The sequence below is a fragment of the Mauremys mutica genome, chromosome 13 (genome assembly GCF_020497125.1).
Source record: "Mauremys mutica isolate MM-2020 ecotype Southern chromosome 13, ASM2049712v1, whole genome shotgun sequence".
Lineage (NCBI taxonomy): Eukaryota > Metazoa > Chordata > Testudines > Geoemydidae > Mauremys > Mauremys mutica.
In genome coordinates this window covers 12,524,262-12,542,154 of record NC_059084.1, presented here as the reverse complement: position 1 = coordinate 12,542,154, position 17,893 = coordinate 12,524,262, and the positions used below count along the sequence as shown (strand labels likewise).

At 40.9% G+C, this 17,893-nt stretch overlaps 1 protein-coding gene across 1 annotated transcript in view; it reads left to right on the top strand.

Moving 5' to 3' along the window:
- RTF2 (replication termination factor 2) overlaps positions 1-17,893 on the top strand; it is a 55,867-nt gene continuing 37,974 nt past the window's right edge. Inside the window, exons 1-5 of the mRNA XM_044985388.1 lie at positions 1-186; positions 2,066-2,160; positions 2,264-2,357; positions 5,398-5,537; positions 8,964-9,042. Coding sequence (XP_044841323.1) covers positions 118-186; positions 2,066-2,160; positions 2,264-2,357; positions 5,398-5,537; positions 8,964-9,042 — 477 coding nt within the window. The 5' untranslated portion in view covers positions 1-117. The remainder of the gene's footprint in view (positions 187-2,065; positions 2,161-2,263; positions 2,358-5,397; positions 5,538-8,963; positions 9,043-17,893) is intronic.

Below are 17,893 nucleotides of genomic sequence, written 5' to 3'. Positions count from 1 at the left end.
TAGCCACCCGAGGCCCTGGTGCGTCATCCTCGTGCGCCGGAAGCACTCTTCATCCTGCCGGAAGTACGTTTGTTGTGGGAGAGGGGACGGCGCGGAAGTGCCGCTTGGAGGGGAACGATGGGTTGCGATGGGGGAACCATCCCCAAGAGACACGAATTAGTGAAAGGGCCTCGAAAGGTGGAGAAGGTAGGACTGTGCTCCAGGGAGCCATGGCAGGGGGGCGGCTGGCCTGGTCCGCGGGGGTTCGGGGATTGGAGCCCCCCCCCCGGAGTGTGGAGAGCCTGGTCACTGAGGGGGAGCGGGGGCTGCAGTCGAGGTTTGAACAGGAAGCCAGGGGACTCCCCCAGTAAAATCCGCTGTAAGCCTGTTAGTGACTGAGCTGGCGATTGCAAACCCCTCTGGAATCTCTGTCTCTCTCCCCCTGCAGTGTGAGGCTGCAGCGTGTTTTACCAGGTGGAGGTTGTTCTTTATCTGACACTGTCCGAGCAAGGCAGCTTTTTGTGACGGCTTGTTGTGGGAGTGAAGCTAAACTTCGTGCCAGTAAAACGGGCAGAGAGTGCCACGTACTGCACAGCATGGAACTCACCTGCTGTTCACGGCTACATGGTAGTGATAGCCAGCTGTTCAGGGAGATTCAAAAGGGGTGGTGTGTTTCTATGGGTGCATTCTTGGATGCCAGCTATGGTTACATTATGCACTTTTTGTCCAATCGGATGTAAGCCCCTGTGTTTCTGGGCATAAGCCAACCCATTAGCTGCCTGGAGTTAGGAAGAAACTTCCCCTATGGGTAGTTATTCCTCAGAAAACATCCAGTATTGGCTACTCCTGGAGACAGAATAATGGATGACATGGATCAATGATCGGATTCATTATGGCAATGTCTGTGTTACACTATGGCACTAAAGACATTCTGACAGCTAGTTAGATCTCTTTTTTTTTAAAATGTATCAAGCATGTACAGTGTTCTCAGTGATTTTATTTGCTCTTGCCTTGAGGGGCAGACCAGAGGAGAGAATCAGTGTGAATGGAAAAAGCTGCAGGACCTCATGGCCATCCCCATGAGTATACACAAACATGACAAACATTTTGCCATGTATAAAGCACCAAGCAGCCGTTTTAAATCGATCCACATTCTCTTCCTATTTCTCTTGTGGCCCACAATGTGCTCAGCAGAGGCAGTAGTTCACATTTACAGGTTGTAGGCTCAGACAAGAGCCTACCAGCCCAAACTTTGCTTTTCTGCTCTCGTTTCACTTGCCTTAGCATTGGGTCATACTGATGGGCAGCGACAGCCTTAGGGGAAAAGAGTAACAGGTGGAAAGGGACAAGTGAGCAGAAAAACTTGTAAAAGATGAGTGAGGGAAGGGTGGGGGGAGACAGAGGAATAGAGAACAGATGAAAATAGACAAAATATAAGGAAAAACATTGTCCTTTGTCAATCCATCCCAAGGAAGGGGCCCCAACAAAAAGGATGGGAACCAATAGAACAGTGGTTTTCAAGTTTTTTTTTCATTTTCAGACCCCTCAAAAATTTCAAATGGAGGCATTGGACCCCTTTGGAAGTCTTAGACATAGTCTGTGTACCCAAGGTTAAACACTGCTGTTCTATGATAATGACAACTTTTTGCAGACCCCTTAGACACAGTCTTCAGACTTCCAGCAGTCTGCAGACCACAGGTTGAAAACCACAGCAGTAGAAGACTCTCCCCCAGACCTTCCTGGTTGAGTTTATAATCTAATGTTCTGATCCTGCAGTGGTAACACATGCAGTTAGACATTTATGTCTGTCAGGAGTCCTGTTGAAATCAGTGGGGCTACTTACATGAGTAAGGGTTAGCAGGATTGAGCTCCAAGTCAGACATAGGCAAAACACTTGTTTCCCATAACACTAAATCAAGGTCTAACCCAGCAAATGTGCAGAATCTTCACTGAAAGATTTTGAAAAAGCATTTTATCAGGTGAATTTGAGCCCAGAGGGTGGTGGTTTGTCATTTGAATGATAAATCTGCCAGTGGGAAAAATCCATCTGAAATGAATCATAAACCAATGTTTTTTCCTCCTTCAGATTGACAAAAATGCAGAATTAGTGGCACAGTGGTACTACTGCACACTGAGTCAAGAAGAACTAAGGAGACCAATTGTAGCCTGTGAGCTGGGCAGGTATGATTGTTTTTTCTTTAGCTTTCTTGATAAAAATACTAATTTTTGAATAAATGTATTTTATGAAAGTCACAGAATTTTGACTACACATTTTATGTTATAGGCTGTATAACAAAGATGCTATCATTGAATTTTTACTGGACAAGTCATCTGATAAATCCCTTGTGCAGGCTGCATCATATATCAGGAGCATTAAGGTAAGTGGATGCCAAAATTTAAATCTGATTCTAAAAGGCAGCCAATTAATATCTTAATTTTTCAAGTACTGTTCTGGCACTTTTTGCAGTTCAAAATGGAAAGTTTAGCAAATAATGTAAATTCTTATACAGCATGTAAATTTAGCATCTCGTTTCCAGGCAGTCTGATACTTTGGTAGCAGTTGTGTTGGCTTACAATATCGGAGACACTGCTGCTATACTGCAGGATATCTGTCTTTTTATGATATATTGTATGGCAGGGGTTCCCATACTTTTAACTAATGGTCACATTCTCAAATTGCTAGGCAGCCAGTGTCTGTACCCAGTCTGTATAAAATGGAGCAGATTTCAGTCACTTTCTTCTATACTATGGGGATGCAACCTGTGGAAACTACTACACCCAGTTTGCCATACTCCATCTTGATCCAAAGAGGCATTCGTCCTGTCCTGAAGTGGAGTATTGCATGCTGTACCGTGTTGTCTTCACATGCTGCACTTCTGCATTAAACATGAGTTGCCCATGTCACCTCATAGAATTTAGAACTGCATTTGAATCACCCTTTGCTCTGTGAATAGCTCATGATTAAGGCTATGAGAGTGTCACAGAGTTGCTTGGCCATGCCTCCACCTAGGAGATGAGCAAGGGCATTGTTGCTGCTTCTGGGGAGCCCCCCAAGTAAGTGCCAGAGCCCACCTCACCCCGTCCTGTGCCCCAACCCCCTCCTCCCTCCACATCCAAACTCTGCTGCTGCGGGGGTGTAGGAGAGGCACCGAGCCAAGTAGGGAGCCAGCCGGCCCCGCCAACCCTCCCCGCACCCAGCACTAATGGGATCCTTGGCTGTACGCCGCTGCCTTCCCCCCTGCCCACGCCTTCTGGGCTGCCCTCCCCCAGCACCCGTGGGGCCCCCAGGCAGACCCCCAAGTTGTAGTCATGGGTATTTTTAGTAAAAGTCATGGACAGGTAATGGGCCGTGAATTTTTGTTTATTGCCCGTGACCTGTCTGACGTTTACTAAAAATACTCGTGACTAAAACGTAGCCTTACTCATGATACTTTGCATGTCACTATTAAATAACCAAGTCCATACCACTCCTGTAACATAGGTATTATTATCACCTTTTAAACAGTGAGTAAAGAGACACAGTGAGGCTAAACTGGGAAAGAGGCTAGTTGATATTGAGTCAGTATGGCCACTTTGTAAATGGTTTATTTTTAAATCTTTATACTGTATTGCAGAATTATCAGTTAGAATACTGCCATCAGGAATAGAATCCTGAGTCTCCCATGCCAGATAGATCACAAACATTTTGCAGGTGTAAAATTTCAGAGCTGCTGTATGGCTGAACTTATAAAAACTTTGTACAGTGTCTGTGACACTAAAATGTCATTGTCATTATAAATGTAATTGAAAGCTCTAATGTAAGATAATAGAATCATAGAAATGAAGGGCTGTAAGGGACCTTGTGAAGTCATAAAGTCCCTATGTTGAGGCAAAACCAAGCAAACCTGGACCATCCCTGACAGGTTTTTGTCCAAACTGTTCTTAACGATTTCCAGTGATGGGTATTCCACAACCTACCTGGGAAGCCTAATCCAGGATTTAACTACTCTTATAGTTAGAAAGATTTTCCTAATATCTAATCTAAATCTCCCTTGCTACAGATTAAGCCCAGTATTTCTTGCCCCACCTTCAGTGGGCATGGAGAACTATTGATCAGAGTTCTCTTTTATATACAGCCATAACGTATTGAAAAAACTGTTATCAGGTCCCCCCCTCAGTTATCTTTTCTTAAGACTAAACATGCCCAGCTTTTTTTTAACCTTCCCTCATATCAGATTTTCTTAACTTTTTCATGTTCGTTGCTCTCCTCCGGACTCTCTTCAGTTTATCCATATCTTTCCTAAAGTGGTGCCCCGAATTGGACAGTTGAGGGCTCACCAGTGCTGAGTAGAGTGGGACAATTACCTCTGGTGTCTTACAGATGACGCACCTGTTAATATACCTTGGAATATTAGTCTTTTATGCAACTGCATCACATTGTTAACTCATTCAATTTGTGCTCCACTATAACCCCCAGATCCTTCTTAGCAGTACTACATTCGCGCCAATTATTCTCCATTTTGTAGTTGTGCATTTGATTTTTCCTTCTAACTGTAGTACTTAGCACTTGTGTCTGTTGAATTTCATCATTTCTTCATATAATAAACCTGTAACGGGTTGTGCTCACCGCCGCGGCGCCTCCTGCTGGTTGCTCCGGGAATTAGCTCTGTCCTAGCCGTGGAGCTCCCTTTGCAGATGGTGTCCCACCCGTTGCCTGCTGTGCTCTCTGTGACCCACGTTGCTCCCTGGCTTGCGGCGTCCTCTTCTGGACACAGCCCTTCGTCTGTGCCCCTGCTCTATTGTCCCCCCTTCCGGAGGTATCAGCAGTCCTTGGTGTGCACCTGCCACCCCAAAATCTAGTCCCTTGCCTCAGGGACAAGGCACTGTCCTTCGGCCATGCTCCTCTATGGTAAGGTGCGGTGTAAGGGGGGAGGGGAGGATCCAGGCCTGCCCGCTACAGAACCCTCTAGCGGTAGCCTCCCACTGCTATCCTTCAATCCCCTCTTCTCCCTGTGTACTCTGGGCCTTCCCCTTGGTCCTTATATCTTCTTGGCCCTTTTCATCAGGGGCCGCCGCCTGGCAGGTAACAAACTCTCTGCTCCCTTGAGCCTGCCCAGCACTGCTCTCACCTAGGTGCTCTGTCTACAGGGAGCCAGTCCTTCTCCCTTGCTTGTCAGGAAGGGACTGCCGTCACCTCTGCTTTGCAGCATTTATATAGGGCCCAGCCTGGTCCTGATTGGCTGCCTTTCTGCCCTTCTCTGATTGGCCGGGTTCTGCACAGGCTCGCTCTGGCCTGCTTTCACCCCTCCTCTGCCAAAGTGGGGCAACTGCCCCACTACAAAGCCATAAAGGAAAATGTATCTTCAGGAACATCACCACTTCAGCATGTCTCAAGCATCATTAGAACACAACTTAAAAACTTACATTTGTCTCTTTCAGAATGTAACAGAGCTGAACCTTGCAGATAATCCAGCTTGGAAAGGTGATAAAGGGAACACAAAAGGTGATAAATATGACGACATCCAGTGTGCACGCTTTATTTGCCCTGTGGTGGGCTTGGAAATGAATGGAAGGCATCGGTTAGTATCATACATATAACTTTAACTGGACTTTACTTAGAACTGTGTAAATTAATATTGTAGAAACTGTTAAAATATTGGGAGGGCAGATCCTGAGCAGCTGTAAATTGTCATAACTCCATTAGGGGGCTGTAATCCCTCTCCCACTGAAAGTCTACAGCAAAACTCCTGTTAACTTCCATGGTGCGGGGTGAGCCCCAGGGAGTCCTCCTGTTGTGATACATTATTTTGGAGGAATGTAATAGTGGCAGATCTGTGAAACTAGAGTGGAAGTCTACCAAATTATGTTCAAGATCTCCTCACCCATTTTATTTATGATGATGAATGACCTAATATTCCACCTCTCAAAATAATTACCCCCGGCAAGAAAAATGTTCTTCTTTAATGCCTGTTCATTCCAAGAATCCATTTTAAATTGTACTATAGTCAGTAACTAACAGTCAAACAGGTGAATGCCTAATGGCTTATTTATCGGTTCTTGAAGGCTTTGTCATTTTCATTTTACTGTCAGCAAATGTTTCAGGATCGGGGCGGGGATGACTCTTATTTAATGGTACTTTGAAGCTCCCCCCCGGCCCCATATTGGGTTGTTGGAAAGGAAGCTCTTTCCCAAAGCATATAAACCTTATACAGAATCATTAAAAGATCCGTCTCACACTTTTTTCCCTTTGTCTTTGAGATATTCAGAAAGGGAATGTTAAGAATATAGCTCCCATTGGCAATACTGCTCATTTAGTAGTTAGCAGAAACTTTGTTACGTTATGTATTTATGCACAGTAACATGGTTATTTTGGATTGTATAAAAGTAAGAATTATGTTTGTCTTACAGGGGCAGCTCTAGGTATTTTGCCACTCCAAGCATGGCAGGCAGGCTTGCCTGCGGGAGGTCCCCGGTCCCGCGGATTCGGCAGCACGCCTGCGGGAGGTCCACCGAAGCTGCGGGACCAGCGGACCCTCCGCAGGCATGCCGCCGAAGGCAACCTGCCTGCCGCCCTCGCGGCGACCGGCAGAGCGCCCCCCGTGGATTGCCGCCCCAGGCATGCGCTTGGCGTGCTGGTGCCTGGAGCCGCCCCTGTTGTCTTAACTTCAAAATTTTTTATATCGAACACTGGAAAATTGAATTATGATAGGAATCATAAAATTAGCTAAACTGCTCCAAGACTCTACATTTTATTTAGGTCCATATTTTAAAAAATGTCCATTATGTTTAATCCACTTCTCAAATTAATTTTCAAATCAAATGTTTTGAGAATTACTATGAATAGCCCCAACATTATTATTTATTTACTGTTGGTGTTACTGTAGTGTCTACGAGCCTTACTAATGGACCAGGGCCTCATTGTGTTAGGTGCTGTACAGTCACACAATAACAACAACAAAAGACAATCCCTGCCCTAAGGATTTTACAATCTATAAATCAAGATTTATACTGCTTGCATCCGAAGAAGTGGGTATTCACCCACGAAAGCTCATGCTGCAAAACATCTGTTAGTCTATAAGGTGCCACAGGATTCTTTGCTGCTTCTATAAATCAAGAGACAATAAAGGGATGCAGATTGGGGAGTATAAGGAAACAATGAGAGAATATTGGTCAGCTTGATAGACAGTGGTCTCAGCAGCCTAACCATTACCAACTTTTTGTTGTAAGCATCATAGATATGTAGGGCTGGAAAGGACATCAAGAGGTCATCTAGTGCAGTGGTCTCCAAACTTTTTTGATCGTGCACCCCTATCAGTAAAAATTATTTGAGCACGCACCCCCAAAATATGTATATTTATGTATAAATTATATACATGTACTACTGTACTAATATATTAGGTACATTATAAAACGTACACAAAAAACAGAAATTAAAAAAGGATGAGATAAAGCTGAAAAACAATTTTTTTTAAATAATTTTTTATTTTATTTTATTTATTAACGGTACTCCTGCCACACCGCTCTTCTGCTCCGGCGGCGTTCCTCCTGCCGCACCGCCCTTTTGCTCCGGTGGTGCTCCTCCTGCCATGCCCCCCAATGGATTGTTGCGCACACCCCCCTTTGGAGACCACTGATCTAGTGCAGCCCCCTGTGGGGAGGCAAGATTAAATATGCCTATACCCTCCCTGACCAACACATAGAATCTTAGAATCACAGAAATGTAGGGCTGGAAGGGACTTTGAGAAGTCATCAAGTCCAGCCCTCTGCACTGTCGCAGGACGAAGTAAACATAGACCATCCCTGACTGGTGTTTGTCCAATTGTTTTTCAAAGCTTCCTGTTCTAGAGCTTAACTACCCTTTTAGTTAGAAAGTTTTTCCTAATGTCTAACCTAAAGCTCCCTTGCTGCAGATTAAGCCTGTTATTTCTTGTCATGCCTCCATGGAGGACTATTAATCACAATTCTTTCTCTATACAGCCCTTAAAATATTGGAAGACTGTTAACAGCTCCCTCTCAGTTGTCTTTACTCAAGACTAAACATGCCCAGATTTTTTTTAACCATTTCTCATAAGTCAGGTTTGCTAAACCTTTTATCATTTTTGTTACTCTCCTGTGGACTCTTTCCAGTTTGTCCACATTTTTCCTAAATGCTTTTGAGAGAGGTTTTGAAGATGGATAATGAGGTAGCTTAGTGCATGTTTGCAGGGGGCACCTCACAAGTGTGAGGGGAAGCCTATGGAAAATATATGAAGAAATTTCTTTGAAAATTTAACGAGTAGGCGATGGAGGCTGGTGGGCTGATTGATGGCTCATTAGTGAATGAGAGACGATAAAATGGGGATAGACTGTGAAGGGCCTTGAAAATGAATACAAGCAGCTTATGTTTGATGTGATAGAGAAAGTGGAGCCAGTGGAGGTGTGCAAAGGAAGGGGTGACATGGGTTGGGAAAGTGATGGGCTAGGAATATGATCTTTGCAGCAGCCACAACAGGAAAAGTCCTGGTGGAGAGTGTCCATCGCTCATCAAAGTGCTCATCATACAAATACCAGAGTTTGATTAGCGCTTAGATACTTCAGAGGATCTGGGGAACCTACATGGATCAGTAGAAAAGTATACCGAGGCCTTGTAAGAATTCATTAATTTTTGAGAGATTGTAGTAAATTTGTTAGTATTCACTGAAATAGTATAAAAATAAACTGAATTAGACTAGTCAGAATAAATTAACAAAGTACTGTACATAGCGTAATTCAGAATGCTTGATTTTTATTGTTTAGTTAGTAATTATAATGAGTCTCACATGCAAATTAGCTATGTCATACTTGTGTTTCTCTTGATTAGCCACAAGGAGGTGTACAAAAAGCTAACAGGTAAATTACTTGCTGCCATCTGCAGTGTTGGTTTAATTTATTTATTACTCATGTATAAAATAAAATGTCTGTTACTGGTAAACTAAATTTTCTGAGCTGTCAGAATCAAATTACTTTGGTTTTATTTTTTTCCCAAGGTTTTGTTTTTTGCGGAATTGTGGCTGTGTGTTCTCTGAACGTGCTCTTAAAGAAATTAAAACAGAAGTTTGTCACCGGGTAAGTTTAATCTTTAAATCTTGTTTTTGCTTTAAAAACACATAGGAGTAAATGTGGCCATAGTTTGGGTGTACACAGAAATATACAGGCACTCTGTGCCAGATGCAAATGCTTCTTCACACAAAAATTTGAACAGATGAACATACAAATTGAGGTTGCATCTGCAAAACTCAAAGATTTCACTTTTCTAGTAGCCTGAAAATAAAACTTTATATCCTTTTAACAGAATTGAGTGTAATAGTTCCTTTGTGATTGTTTTGAAAAATGCACAGCTTAAAACCCTTATTCTTAAAGTTAGTTTGGTTTTATTACAGCTATTTTTCAAAATCAAATGTTTTGTTCATTTTATTATTTTTCCCAGACACTGTAGTCTTTTAATTTCAGTTCAAGAAAAGGTTTTTTTTAATATTTGCTGAATACTTGCCATTTGTTGTTTTATTTTAAAAAAATCTTTTGACCCATTTGTAACATTAAAACGTCAGATAACTTTTTTCCAGATTTTTAAATAGTTAAATAATCTCAATACTTACAGTAAAAGACAAATTACTTTGAATTATTCTCCTTGGAAAACTAGTACAGCAATCTCACCAGATGAAAAAGTAAAACATATAGATATATATAAAATTACGTTACTGTGTATGATTTTAACATTGTAAAACAATCTTGTGTGTTGATACATAAATACTTAAACACTGATGTGAATTCTTGATGAAATTCAAGGTGCAGATGGTTTCCTTTCTTTTCTTAATGTTTTTCTGGAAGCAATGATATGAATGCACAAGAGAATTATTTACTCTATTTTTGCTTCTGTTATTTGACTTGTTCTTGAAGACATTAGTGTGCTCAAAAAAGAATATTTTCTTTATTTTAGGGTATTCCGTTGATAATTTTGTTTGTTGGTATTCTTCATTGCTCCAAGTATGATGCTGTGGACAAAGGGCTAATGCAAAAACTGGAAACCTCGAGTAGGAGTAGAGAGGTTGTTTTACCTTGTTATTAGGCACTGGTGCGACTGCTGCTGGAATATTGTATCCAGTTCTGGTATCCACAATTCAAGAAAGATGTTGAATTATTGGAGAGGGTTCTGAGAAGAGCCATGAGAATGATTAAAGGATTAGAAAACATGACTTTTAGCGATAGACTCAAGGAGCTCAATCTATTTAGCTTAACAAAGAGAATGTTAAGGGGTGACAGTTTATATGTACCTACATGTAGAACAAGTATTTAATAATAGGCTCGTCAGTTCTAACAGAAAAAGATATAACACAATCTAGTGGCTGGAAATTGAAGCTAAACAAATTCAGACGGGAAAAAAGGTGTAAATATTTAATGGTGAGAGTAATTAACCATTGGAGCAACTTACCAAGTGTTGTGGTGGATTCTCACTGACCATTTTAAAATCAAGATTGGATGCTTTTCTAAAAGAAATGCTCTAGCTATTATTTCGGGGGAGGTCTATGTATGGCCTGTGTTATAGAGGAGGTCAAAATGAATGATCACAATGGTCCCTTCTGGCATTGGAATCTATGAATTGCATTGGCTGCTAGAAAAAGCTGAAACATCACATATACCAGCTTTTCTTGATTAAAATTAATATTCATTCTGGACCATAGGTATACAAAGTTCGTGTATAATAGATCTAGCAGATTTGTTTTAGTGGTATTTCTCCTGGAGTATTTAAGAGAATAGGACTCATGGTCTGTGGAACGCTGGAATGAAGACTGAGCTGCTGCATTTGTCTTTAATTAGTAACAGCATGGTGGTTACATGACATTGTCTTGGTTCCGCACATGTTGAAGCTTTGGTGCAGGGATGTTGTCCAAAAGTCATACAAGGTCTGAATATAGTGGAGAATTTTGGTGGTCCCAGTACAGGCTCATGCTCCTTGAATGCTTGTGTAAAAGTATATTCACAAATAACTGCTGCTAACATTTCAATACTGCTTTCAGTATAATTGTGTTTGTAGTAGGTCTACATCAAGTCTTAACTCCTCTGCTGGTTCAATTTTAACTGATTCAATACTATTTTAGAGTTAGTTTGGCAGAACTGGGGCTAGAATCCTAACTCCCAATCCTGTACTTTTTCCTTAGGGGGACAGAGGAGGGGTGGGGTACAAACTTCCTCTGCACCATGCTGGGGGCACAAGGGCAGGATGGGAGGGAGGTGGGAACTCCTAGCTCACATCCACCAACAATAACAATAAAAAATAGACTGTAAAGATAGGTATTTAGATACCAAAGTTCTAGGGGATCTTACCCTTCAGTTCCGGCCTGGCGTTCGGCCTCAAACAATGCAGGGCAGGAACTGGGTCCATTGTAACACAGTAGAACTGGAACTGGCTTTCCAGCTGGTTGTCATCAGGGTCCTGAGTCACAAAAAAGGGCCAGTTCCTGTCCAGCATCCTCCTGCTCATTTCCCCGTGGGTCTAGCCAGTCATCCTCAGTAGGGAGAGAGGGCCAGCACCAGGCTCCAAATACTGCCTGGAATGGCTGGTACTATATTTTTGTAGAATCCTGTCTAGTTCATCCAAAAACGGACAGATCACATTGTCCCCTACCAGATTGTCTCATTTTATCTCTTGTTTCACTGTGTTTTCTTCTGAGCTGCTTGAGATTTTTCCAGCACTAGTTGGCATCCTGCTCGTTCCCTTATGAACATCTGCTTTTCACACAAGCTTTATTTCTGTGGCTGACCACAACAGCTTCCTGAAACAATGCTTCTCCCCAGATAGTGATGCAATCCAAGGTCTCAGCATGGCTCCAAGCAGCTGCGCGAGGCATGTTGTGGGGCTTCTGGAGCGCTAGTTGGCTTGTATCACCAGACTAATGATATACTGGCATCCAGAAACAAATGGGTAAAAATCTGACTCTGCCACCTTCTAAAGGCACCTGTATAGTAGTGTGACTCTTAAAAATATGTATATATACAGTTGACTTAAGTACATCAGAGGACTCTGATTCTTAACACAAGTTTTCAGTGGACTCATTCTAGGCCTTGTCTACACTAGGAGAGGTTGGCTGGTATAGTTTTACTAGTATAGCTACCAGCAAAAAGCTCTAGTGTGGATGCACTGATATCAGTATAAAAGTAATTTTACCAGTGTAGTTTATGCTAGGTTAGGAAACCAACATTAACTATACTAATGGAACTGTATGTACAGTAGGATTTTTACAGACATAGCTTTGCTGGTTTAAAAACAAAAATCCCACCCCTAACTGACATAGTAAAATCTTTAAGTGTAGACCAGGCCCTATATTTTGGTCTGCACTTCCTTTGATATGTGGTTAAGACTGAAGAACTTAGAATAGAGTTGAATGTTCAGAAAAGAAAGCCCTGATCCAGTTGCCTCATGCACAGAAAGTGAGTAGAAGTTTAGTAAATAGGGCCCTTAGGGAGCTGGTTTCTATGCTTTCTGGTAGTTAATGGTTTGTTTATATTGAAAGCAATAATTAGCTGTATTCCCCTGGTGCACTCTTTTTCTTTGTGCAGTAGTGGATTTAAAAACTGAAGTGAATGTGAGAATATGAAGTAAAAAAGCTGTCATTTTCTATATATAGTATATATATGACTATTAGGAATATTGTTTGTTAATATCTGGTATAGGCTGTCTCTTGGAACACAAGGCCTTCCACAATATTGAACTCTGGATTTTACCAATTCCCACAGAGACGTCTTGGAAGCTACATTCTAAATAGTGGCAATGGCGACAGCTTCTGTTGTGCTAGCTGGTGTATTTAAAGACATTCTGTTTTGCTAACCTGTATCTTAAAGATAAGTGAGAACATGTTCTCAGAAGAAGCAACTTCTGATGCAATAATCATCAGCTCTAGCATGGCTCTTATGATTACACTGATGCCAAAGTGCAATGGATTTTTTTTGTGTGTAGGAGAAATGTAAGCTTATTACAGCATAACCCATAGGCCATGTGTTTGATTATGCTCCCTTTCTTCATATCCAATATCTAGTTGATTCAATCGGTGGACAACTTTGTATTTTTTAAGGAGGAGAGGAAGGGGATAGTTAAACATAGATGTCAAGTATCAGAGGGGTAGCCGTGTTAGTCTGGTTCTGTAGAAGCAGCAAAGAATCCTGTGGCACCTTATAGACTAACAGAAGTTTTGCAGCATGAGCTATCGTGGGTGAATACCCACTTCTGCTTGCATCCGAAGAAGTGGGTATTCACCCACGAAAGCTCATGCTGCAAAACTTCTGTTAGTCTATAAGGTGCCACAGGATTCTTTGCTGCTTAAACATAGATATTATGACTAAAATTGATAAACTGTCCTCAGATATCCTATACTCTGTTGTGCTGAATAGTTGAAACACTTTTGTTTTAGTCATCTGCTTGTTTGACTACTCATCAAAAATTAGGTTATTTTACATTAGGTTAAAATAAGTCCATTGTTGGTCAATAAGTATTTCTGTGTCCACTGTTTTATTACAGATGAATGTCTTAACCTGCACTTTACCCTAAAAACCTAGCTGACAATCCTGAGACCTCCTAGTTTGCATCACCCAAGAGGACACAATAGGCAGCACAAATATATACCCATAGAGCATAAATCTAGAAGTTGGGTAGTCTCTCTATTCCCGACTAATTTCAACTGTGTAAAAGTTCATTTAAAAAAAAAATCTATTTTGTATGTCCACTTAAATTGTGAGCCCACAGACTAATCTGGGTACCTACTAATTAGCAAACAGCTAAACAACAAGTGCTTCCCAAAGGAACTTACAGAAATGCTTTCTGACATAGTGATGAAATTCAGAAAACTCATTGTCTTGGGGAAACATTGACATAGACTATGGCTTATATAATAGCCCAACATTTTTTGTCTGAACTCTGCACCTTAGGTTTCATATAGGTAATCTTCGAGAGCATGCCAGCCAGTCATGCCCTGGGCTAGTTCATCAGATAGGATGCGTACACAGGAAAGAGAAACAAGTTATTTCTTCCATGCCACTGTCTTCCTCCTCCAATCTAAAATAAAAACTGTATCCATTGTACAAACAAGGGGAAATCATGAGTCAGCCCTCCAAATTTCTTCACCACGCTAAATTCCCAAATGTACTTATAGAAGACTCTCCTCAACCAAGAGTCTAAGGCATATAAGAATTAGTGGAGCACTACAGCCACTCTGGAATATTGCTCTTCCACCAAAGCACCCTTTCTCACTCCACCACAGAAACCGGTTACCATGTTCATGGATAAACTGCAAAAGGAAAAATAGGAAGAAAACTAGTTTTGGTTGTGAGAGAAACTGTCTCATACAGACGGACCTAGAGCCCCAGAATTAATGCAAACCTATGCCACTGCCATGAAGAAGCTTGCCTATCCTCTACTAAGTAGACAGCAAAGTCATGCTCTGCAGGAATTTTCTGAAGCATAATTCTTTTCATAAACCTTCTGCTGAACATGGGGATACCACTTCTCTCACTTACCTCTTAAGAATTTGGTCCATTCACACAAGTAGAAATCATGGGAGTAATGATGGCACTTGGGGTCACCACCTGTGGGTCTTCCTTGATAGTGAATGTAGAGAACACATGGGAACTCTACTAATAGAACATAAAAATGGCCCTACTGGGTCAGACCAGTGGTCCATCTAGTCCAGTGTTTTGTTCTGACGCTGGCCACTGCCAGATGCTTAGAAGGCAATGAACAAAATAGGGCAATCATCAGAGGATCCATACCCTTGTTGTCTGGTCTTGGTATCTGGCAGTCAGAGGCCTTGGGACACCCAGAGCAATGGAGTTGCATCCCTGACCATCATGGTAACAGCCATTGGTGGACCTATCATCCATGAACTTATCTAATTCTTTTTTGAATCCAGTTATAGTTTTGGCCTTCACAACATCCCTGGCAGCAAGTTCCACAGGTTGACTGTGAGTTGTGTGAAGAGTACTTCCTTTTTGTTTGTTTTAAACCTGCTACCTGTTAATTTCATTGGGTGACCTCCGGTTCTTGTGTTATGTGAAGGGTTAAATAACAGTTCCTTATTCTTTGTCCATACCATTCATGATTTTATAGACCCCTATCATATCCTGCCTTAGTCATCTCTTTTCCAAGCAGAATAGTCCCAGTCTTTTTAATCTCTCCTCATATGGAAACTGTTCCACACAATCATTTTTGTTGCCATTCTATGTACCTTTTCCATTTCTAATGTATCTTTTTTGAATTGGGATGACCAGAACTGCAAGCAGTATTCAAGGTGTGGACACACCTTGGATTTATATACTGGCATTATATTTTCTGTCTTATTATCTATTCCTTTCCTAATACTGTAGTTTTTAACGTTGTTAGTTTTTTGACTGCTACTGCATGTTGAACAGATGTTTTCAGAGAACTATCCACAATGACTCAAAGATCTTTCTTGATCAATAGGTTGCTCACATCTCCTTTTGAGGAGGATGTATTTCCAACCCCAGAACTACAGAAACTATTGTTCAGTGTTAGACACCTCCTCCACCCCCATACTACTGCTTAGTGTCTAACTTCCCTTTTCTAAGCCAGCTAATCATGAAATTAGCAAATCTATTTTCCCGACAGATTTCAGACTGAAAAACAGAAATGTTTTTTCAAATATGGAGTTGTAAGTTATACTTGAAAATATGAATATGCAAAAGCATAATTTACATGGGCAGAATGGGTAACTGTATCTAAACAGCAATTTGCATATTGATGCTCACATAAAAGTGTATATGCTAATTTTTCACATGCAGCTCACGTAACCACATTTGGAAAGGTTGTCTTGTATGGTGTCTCTGAAATGCAGGTCCACAAAAACAACTTGCATATGCATGTTTGAGTCAGATTTAAGGTAACAAAAGACAGTTCAGGTTGCCTCAGTTCATTTCAACGAGGTACATGTTTCAACGTGTTCAGAGGCTTCTGAAATCCCGAGATACTTGGAAGGAAGGAAGGGATGTCAGTTTTTGCATTTCTTTTCAGACCAGGGTCCCCCAACGCTGAAATAACTTAATTAATTCCCAGCAAAAACCTTGCATAAAGCAAATCTCAAATATATTGCCCATCTAAATTCTTCTTCTGTAGCTGGAAACTTTTAAAGTCCTGGTTAATATTTTGTTTTGCTAACAAAACAGGAAAGAGTACAAGAGGCAACCGTCATTGCGGCTTTCTTTCATTAGAGACACTATGCAACAGTTAACATCTGAGAATTTTTTGAAGTTGTTTTTACACACACAGTAGTTGCTTTAAAACTGTTTTTCCATTCTTCACACCTGTCTCCTACTGCTTTAGGATTCAAGTCAGACCTGCCATTAAAAATGTGAAACCTGTAGAACAACTTAGGCTACGTGTACACAACACAGTTTTTAGCGACACAGCTGTGCCACTACAGCCGTGCCACTAAAACACAGGCCGCTGTTTGTTGGCAGGAGAGAGCCCTCCTGCTGACAAAAAAAACTTTCACCCTCAATAAGCGGTGTTAGCCTGCCGACAAAATGCTGTTCACACCGGTGTTTGTTGTCAGGAAAACTTTTGTCTTTTGGGGGGGGGGGGGGTGTGTGGATTTTTTAACACCTCAGAACAACAAAGTTTTTTGTCTTTCACTTGTCAGTGTAGACAAAGCCTAACATTTGGAGCATAAGAGGTGAAACACAAGTCTGTATTATTAAGAAACAGCTTAATTGTATCTTTTCTCTTATCACCTGAAGGATAAACCTTTTTGAGTGCTTCTGCTAAAATTTAACTCCATCTGGCCAAAATCTATTGGAAAATAGATAAAAACTTTATATTTGTGCTTTATATAAAAAGAGAGTTTGAAGAATTAAGGGCTTAGGTAAAATTTTCATTAGTGACAGAGGCACTTAGAGCCTCTTAAAAGATTTAGGCTCCTAAATCATTAAGGCTCTTTTGAAAACGTTACCCCCTTGTCTGTATTAAAATTTGCACCAGTTTTACCAAAAGCGTGATTTACACCAGTGAAAAACTATATACACTCAATGCAATTTAATCTGCTTTATATTAATTACATTTAAATGTAATCAATTTAAGACAAATTTATATAAACCTGATTTGAATTGGATTAAGATTATCCACAATTCACTGGTTTAACTAAATCAATTTTTCACCCAATTTGTGGTTAAACCAGAACAACTCTGATTCTAGAAAAGGCCTAAATATTTATAAAGTTTTTCATTTGATTGAGCGGTATACAGAATAGTATTTTTGAAAACTCTGGAGCTACTGTAGAAAAGAGAAAACAAATATAATATCAGTAAGATGCCACACTTCTAAAATAGCAGTGGCAGGATATGACTTTGAGAGGAAAAAGAAAGGAAATGGGAGAACAGAAACATTTTTTGGAGGGAGGAAGCACCTTTGGATGGTTGGACAACACAAAATGAGAAGGTTTTGTGGTGGTGTGTTCCACAATGCAGAATCCAATAGAACAGCAGCATGATTTCCTGTCAACTTCAGAAGGAATTGTGTGATTGTAAAAGAGAGGCTTTCAATTTCAACATTGGACTTTAATCTGAAATTATTTCACCTACCAATGTTGCAAATAGCACCTCAGATTACTAAATTTGGAGTTCGAAGAAAGAAAAATTCCTGTCTCATTTCTTTGTTCGTTTGTCAGCAACTTGGACATGATCTTCACTTTTACACCGGCTGTAGCTCCACAGACTTTAATAGAGCTATGCTGACTGACACCAGCTCATGAGCTAGTACTTGGCATATAATGGATATTTTCATTCTCTTCCTGTAGTCAGTCAGTCTATTGTTTTCGTGTGAATGTTTCATGTAGCAACCGGAATGAAAAAAACATTATAAAAAAGGAAACTGTTGTGAAGCTGCAGATTAACAGGGTGATTTAGCAACTGGTATAAT